At 31.1% G+C, this 8,294-nt stretch overlaps 1 protein-coding gene across 1 annotated transcript in view; it reads right to left on the reverse strand.

Moving 5' to 3' along the window:
- Window positions 1–6,680, reverse strand: part of LOC123659790 — a 130,181-nt gene extending 123,501 nt beyond the window's left edge. Inside the window, exon 1 of the mRNA XM_045594963.1 lies at window positions 6,322–6,680. Within this exon, the coding sequence (XP_045450919.1) occupies window positions 6,322–6,342 (21 nt within the window). The 5' untranslated portion in view covers window positions 6,343–6,680. The remainder of the gene's footprint in view (window positions 1–6,321) is intronic.
- Window positions 6,681–8,294: the final 1,614 nt, after the last annotated feature.

Here is an 8,294-nt window from a genome sequence, read left to right on the forward strand (position 1 = left end):
AAACGATTGGATCATTTTTTATGAAATTTTGGGTGCCCGATATGCACCCAACATTCAGGTCTGAGAATCAAACAACATCTATTTTTCATACCCCTAAGTTATAAGGAGGGGGATTAAGAGGGTTAATGACATATATGGCAAAACAACGTTTGCGAGGTCAGCTAGTAATACACATATTATTATTATTTTATTTATTTATTTATTTAAGTAGGGCACAGCAGGAATTTTAGCTTAGTAGCGTTGTATTCCTATGGTAAGGTAGTCAGGCTGCTGAGAAAGGTCAGGGATAAGGTCGGCAACACAGTAGCAATAACACTGTTGCAGGCGTCCATATGCTATTGTATTTGCTTACCTTACCTTACCTTACCTTAGGACAGTAAAAACATGCATTTTAACGTTACGGTAATATTGGTATAAAAAATATAAATCAAATAAATACTCAAACTTCATAGCATAACGATACAAAAACATGACGATTATATAAAGTTACCATATTGTAATTTTGATAACGTTATCAATATCGACGCTTATAGCACTCAAGAATGATATCGATATGAGTTTAGAATATATATCATATTATACATAGACACATACAAAGAAATAAATAAAAAATAATTATCTTTGTTAGGTGGCTATTTAGTGTAGTAGTTTATATATAAAACTATTTAGTGACATTTAGTTATTTTAACACATGGGAGTGTAAGACACGGAGAGATTTTTATCAGCTACAGACACAAAAGCGTCTATCTAGGAATTCAGATACGTATAAAATAAAATAGATCAATTCACATCTGAACGTACACTTGCATTGGACGCAGTTTCCTACACAATTCCCAGAAATTGCGAACTTATTCGTAGTCCCTTAGGAATCCGTACTTTTGGCAACGTTTCTGCTACTATACCTACTCGAATAGTTAGATAAGAAGCAGTAACTACTGTAAGTAACTGCTACTAATAATAATCATGTTAAATCCTACATAACTATACTTCTTGCAATCATCTCTCAACTAATTTGCAGTTCTTTCCGCATTCGCTATCTTCGTAGTCGGACAAAACGCTCTACTAAGGCGACAGACGTAAAAAAAATTCTCTTCGTGTTTTGTAACACTAAACCGACAGTCACGGTTTCAATCTACAGATAATATAATCGGTAATACTCCTTAATACCTTTATTTAATCAACAATAGTATTGAACGACGGTCCACACTTTCTCCAATAAACGTAATTGCCTCACGCGAAAAAAACCTGTTGGATTGGGTAATAAGTAACAATTTTAAGTGCATTTTTGTGTTCTCGCAACATCGTTTAGAATCGTAAATAATATTGGTAGTAAATAAATTGGGAAAGGCGATATAATTATACATCATTACATAGTATAAAACAAAGTCGCTTCCCGCTGTCTGTATGCTTAAATCTTTAAAAATACGCAACGGATTTTGATTCAGTTTTCTTTAGTAGGTAAATAGAGTAATTCCAGAGGAAGGTTAGGTTAGTAGAGGAACACTTATAGTTTTAGCGGTTTCTAATATGATGTCGTAAATGAAACATTTTTTGCGCTTACATTGTAAATATATTTTTTATATTTCATATTTAGTATCAGCGGGTGCAATACCCGTGCGGAGCCGGGGCGGGTCGGCTAGCAATCAATAAATTAATTATTTTTTCTCGCTAATTTTAAATATAGAATAAAACGGTTATTAAAAACGATAACTTGTTACTTTTACTTAATTTGTTTTACTATACTTTACTAGCCATTCTTATTTCCCATAAATTACAGTAATAAAAATATAATTAAAAAAAAAACAATAACATTCTCGAGCTAAATAAAACGTAACATACCCCATTGCATCAAAGTCATGTCTCATATGAACAAATATCAAACGACTGTTCTGAAAGAGAATCCTATAACAAGATAACATAATAAAATTTAAATAATTGTATTTGCTCGCGAACGAAAAAAAAAACGACTTCAATTACATAGGCCAGTAACACAACGTAGGAAGAAGAAATATAGTCAAGTAAATGCGCATTATTAGAAATAACTCAAAAGGTGCTCGTCAAATTTCGATCAAATTGAAATTAAACAATAGGACAAGCACCAGCTTTCGATTAAAAAAATCATCGAAATCAGACCACCCCGTATAAGGTAGCACACTTTTAAAGAAGTGTCGAATTAAAACCCGTCGAACTATATCGGTATATTAATTCTAAATCACGGCAACGTTGAATCTAACGAAAAAAGGAACCTTTTGCTAACCGCACGGATACCGGTACCTCTGTACAACTTCATATGTAATTGGTTTAGAACTTTTGGGTTGTTTTTATGGATCTAATCCTTCTCTAATACCTTTAATTGTGCTACAATATTAAATTAATTTCACGTACAATTTAGACATAAACAGATCAAAATTAGTAAACATGAAATTATAGCTATAAATATATGATATAATAATGCTGTTAAATATATGAGAAAATTTAATAAGTCTTATATCTGTAGTTATGGAGTGTGTTCAAACAGAACTCGTTATCATGAACAAAAGAATTAATATAGCATTGAAAAGACCTTGAAACGATCTTAGAAAAAACTCGACTAGTCTCATAACGAGAGGTCATTAATCATTTTTTTTTCTGACAATATATTTAAAAAATCAGTCAAATAGTCAAGTTACTATATCAAAATTGTAGCAGAATGCCTTGCGGTTCCACCCGCGTAATTTCTGATCTCGTGGGAATGTCTGGATAATAACTGTGTTAGCTCGCAAACGAAAAAAACCGACTTCAATTACATCAACCATAAATACAACGTAGGTAAACGAAAAATATTCAAGTAAAACGCATAACGAAAGATGACTTAAAAAGTTCTTGTTAGATCTTAATCAAAAAATGTAATAAAACAGGGGTCCATCCAGTAAAAAATTATAATACAACGACTAGTCAAGTAAACATGCATTATTAGAAATAACTCAGAAAGTTCTAGTCAGATCTCGATTAAATTTAAATAGGACCATATGAAAAGCACCACCTTTCGATTAAAAAGAATCATGAAAATCGGTACACCCAGTAAATAGTTATGAGGTAACGTAGCAAAACCAAAGCCTCCCGCGTGTCAAATATTTGTATAGACAATGCAGACATGTCTCTTGACTCGTTTTGTCGGGCGTTTCTGTATGGGTCGTGTTTCCGGACCCCCGATATTGGATCTCATCTCTAGGGACCGGGTGTCACACTTTTATTTTTACTATACGTATGTAAGATACTATTAAAATACTCGTATGGACTAAAATGTTACTCCAAAGATTAGCACAGTTGTTTTAGCACATTTTATTAGGCAATGGTAAAACTATAACCCTATTTTAGTACTTGGAAACAATATTCACCAATTATGTCTCACTTCACGTAACATAATGTCGTTAACCATATCTATTAATCAAACCTTAAATAAATTAACAAGTTATCAATCTTCATAAATCTTTAATAAAGCGCTTCATTGTTAATTTCTGAGACTTTTTTATTTTTCAAGTTCTTCAACTTAAAACCTAAAGTTAATCATTATATTTTTAGTTAAATTTAATCTTAAAGTTAAATTTAATCTTTATACCTGACTCAAAAACTAGTAACATTAAAGAATTCAAAAATTTACTATCCTATACAAAACGTAACACAAAAAATATATCTGTAATTTCGGTGTCTCACATTCCAAGCCGGTGGCAGCCACACGTCAGATTATAACAACCGTTTTTTAAAACTAAACGAATAGATGACGGTTTCTATAAACTGTCTCTGGGATTTTACTTACTAGCGATGTATTTTTGACGTTTCATTTTGAATCGAAAATCTAGCTTTAGTGGGCAATTAAATCTTATGAATAAATCCCGTCTGAGTATTACTTAATTTACTTTATAAATAACATCAAATATGTTGTAGTCGTATACGAATATATACATAATGATTATACTACTTTATACGTAATTGTTACATCACCGTACGACTGAGAACATAACTGTTACTAAAAATAAATAAAACCAAATAAACTTAGTTATTAAATACGAAATATACATCTTTACACCTTATTATCACAACAATCTACAACTCAGAATCAATGCTGTTACCATAACAAAATAAAACCTTTAAAAAAACTACCAAATTCCATCTCCTAAAAGACAAAGCAAATCTAGTTAGTAACGTAAAACGTTACATCACGTGACGAGACCAACCTCGTCTGCGATGCATTAATTATACCATTATGGTACTGACACACAACTAAGGTCGTTATCGTGCAAATTTTAATATCATATAATGAATGTATAAGCCGAGTCTTAATTTGGTTGATAATTGAAGGAAATCTGACAACACGAAGGGGAAATCAAAGAGGATATTGCGTTTGTAAGACAAATGGGTTGGTTCACGAGAGCAATGTTACGATGACTGCTCTACATTGACAGTGGTTCGTATTACTACAGTGCACTGGTAATTTAAAGCAAATTTTTGGTCTTAAATATGTTAGCTATTTTCAATTACGTATTTTAAAAATAAATACTCAAAAGATTGAAGAAAAGAACGATTTAATACTTCATTCGTTGATTCTATTAATCCTATGTGTCATTAAATTACAATAATTTTAGGCACTGAGTTTGATTAATACCCATACCTTCTTGAACATTATATTTACCTCTCGAGGCGAAAACAATGAATAAAAAACAATAATTCAGTTTTGTTTTCATTTCCTTCTGCTCTAAATTTCAACAGATTTTTAATTATCGAACGAAATGTTTTGACAAAAGTTTCGAAATAAATCATTGTGAGATAAGTCTTGTAAAAGGTATTAATCGTTGTCATTATAACCCCGAAAAGAAAAAGAATATTCTTTATTATCGTACTACACATACGTAGTCAGTACTCACGTTAGATTAGTCCACTATAATAATAGGTGTGTACAAAAAACGTTCTCACAAGTTCACGGTTAATAGCGTAACATATATGAATGACAAAAAGTAGCTGATCTTGGAAAAGTTATAACATATTTCATATCTTTAGTTATACATGTTTTTATAGCTTATAATTCTACTATTATTTTACTACTACTATTTTATAGCTTATAAATTAGTTTTATTTTCCCCTTTAAACATCTGCAAATACCCTGTCTTACTCTATGTTTTAAGGTTGCCTAATAGAGACTGCACTACATAAAAATAAACGCGGGCTGCATTTTGTGCGAAATTTTTATTAAATGCGTTATATTTCTGCGAAAAAAAAAACTTTCTCTTTAAATCTATGTAAAATAACTTTTCAAATTTACGTCGCATAAACAAAACCCTTATTTAAAGCGAAAGGTAAAAAAATATTGCTCTATAAAAGAGACCACCCTTGAAGTACAACATATTAGGGGAGAGGACTTATAACCGAAATCCCAAAAAAGGGTAATGAAAATAAATCAACGATTAGCAATTATACCATACCGTATAAAGTCCAAACAATCTACAAAAATTTACCAAACGTTCTTTAAACATATATTTAAAATAATAAAATATAATATGTACACATTACATAATGGAACGAATGTCTTGTTTTTATTAAAAATATTAGTTTTTGATTCGACTTAATTTCAATATACGTTTTATTATTATGATAACAATTTTTTAAATAATTTTCAATAAGTGTAACTACAAATCGTGACAATTATAAACCCTAACACACTAAGGGCGTACATACTCTACGCTCGCTGTATTAATAAGGAAGGTCAATATAACACATGGCCATCACTTCCTTGTTTACGTAAACTATTATAGTGTTCACCGTGAAAATAATCTATACTAAAGAAATTTTTATATTTATTAGTAAATATAATACGATATATAAACTTTTTCATCGTGGTTCACATAAGAATAATACAATTAAATTTTAATAAAAGCACTTAACCTTGATTAGTAATTACTGGATAAAAAACGATACATATTACAAATGTTTTTACAACATTTTTAATAGTTTAAATTTTTTTTATAGACTTAATATAATTTTCTATCCAATATATTTATAAATTGATATGTTATCTTTTTCAGTATTTTTTACTATCTTTGATATCTTGAACGTGTTTCTTATTTAAAGTTTATGTCATAGATATTTTCAAAATTGATCTACAAATCAAATTCAGTAGTACAAATTAGCTATTTATCGATTTCACAATAGTATTTTTTCAAATAAATAATAGCTTGTAATAACTAGAATGTTCCTAGACGTACTCCTTTTTACCTAAGTCTGGTAAATTAGCATCAAATGCAACACTACTGGCATAAAACAAGCTTCTCAAAATAAACTAATACTCACCATCATCATAGAGGTGTGCATCGTTTCAGCTCTCTCCCATCCCACGGAAATCGAACCTGGGACTTGACAGTTACATCATAACCGCCAAAATAGCTCCTGCCGACTCCACGCCGATTAACAAACACAGGGCTGCACCAACTAATTTAACACAAATTAAAACAAAACGAAATAATAAGGCAACAAAAAAAATAGAGTCACGGTTATCCGGTCATTTAACACCGTTTACAGTTGAAAAATGTCACTATCAAAACAGTTTCATAAAGTTTATAAATACGATGTCGGTTACGGAACAAGCGAGCGGCGCGACCACTTTACTTCACAACACTGCACTGACTGACTTCATACAGAGTCGTCGTCTCGTCGATGGATGGACATCCAGCTCACAAGCGACAGCGAATTCTGTTAATATTTCGAACAATACGCTTTACAGTAGAGTAGAAAGAGACAAACGTATTTTCTTCGTCGTAATTAAAACTGCATTCGCTGCAATCAAATTTTAATGTGATAAAGTTCTATAGATCCAGCTAACACTATTATTGAATGAAAGATTTATATCAGTTAATACGTACTGGGGCTGTGTCGGTCTAAGTGGCCAGAAGTATTTTTGGAAGTTACATCGATGTATCAAAATAATGGTAATTGTTTTGAATTGTTTGCATTTATGGTTTAATTTTAAAGGATTTATTGCCAATTAGAATTTATCCCGTTTTCATATATAACTTTTAACTATCATCTTCAACCTGTGCTCTATCTCATACAAAACTAAAAATATTTGTAATCACACTTTTTCGACAAATTGTAATACTTTATTAATTATTTAGCAACAAACAAGTATTTCATATCCAATATTTTGTCATAGCTCTTACTGATATGTACCTACTACATATTGTTTCTTAATAAGTATTAACTAATATTAAGTCTAATAGGCGTGCTAAAGATACATTAAACAACACTACGTGATGAAAATTAAATTTGAATTTTTTTCTGTGTAATTTTGCAATTATTATCAAATATTTTACAATATTTAAAAGTAACGGATTCATTGTCATGTTAGAATTTTTTTTATTTTAAATATGAAAAGGCAGAGATACAAGATAGAGATAACTAGAGGCTGGGGTCGAGATTCTAATAAATAAATAGACCCCCTTATTTAGAATTATCTTTTAATATTTTACATAATATTAAGAAGTGCGCTAGTAGTTTTACTAATTTTTACAACTAAGGTTTGCTAATTATATAATAAAATATCGTTTTCTTTTTTAACGAAGCTATGCTGTTGTAGAGTCGTTGCCAAGAAATTTAACTATCTGTTATACGACATATTTGATTAATATGCATACTACATACTACGACATATTTATGTATAATATTATTTGATAAGCTACCGGTAGGGGGTGGCCTACGTCCAGCAGTGGACTCTGATAGGCTGATGTGTGTATATACAGCATTTGCTACGTCATTGTGACTCTTACTCTATATACTTGTATTGAATTGTTTTTTTTTTTTTATACCAATAGGATCCAAACAAGCGTACGGCTCACCTGATGGTAAGTGATTACAATAGCCTAAAGACGCTTGTAACTCCAGAAGCATCGCAAGCGCGTTGCCGGTCCGACCCCTAATCATCTCAGGAGCTCTGGTCACCTGTCTCACCACAGGAATACAACACAGCTTTAAAGCAGTATTATTTAGCAGCTGTTAGTGTGCTACAATTCCATTACAAAGCTAATTTTAAAGTCGGTTAGAGATTGTATAGTACAACAGATTCTATGAAAACATACAACCTTGCAAGTGACATCTAATCTAATATATAAAATTCTCGTGTCGCGGTGTTTGTAGTTAAACTCATCCGAAACGACTTGACCGATTCTCATGAAATTTTGTGTGCATATTGGCTAGGTCTGAGAATCGGACAACATCTATTTTTCATCCCCCTAAATGTAAAATGTAATCCACCCCTAATTTTTTTTAAT

Source organism: Melitaea cinxia, chromosome 14, assembly GCF_905220565.1.
Source record: "Melitaea cinxia chromosome 14, ilMelCinx1.1, whole genome shotgun sequence".
Taxonomy (NCBI): domain Eukaryota; kingdom Metazoa; phylum Arthropoda; class Insecta; order Lepidoptera; family Nymphalidae; genus Melitaea; species Melitaea cinxia.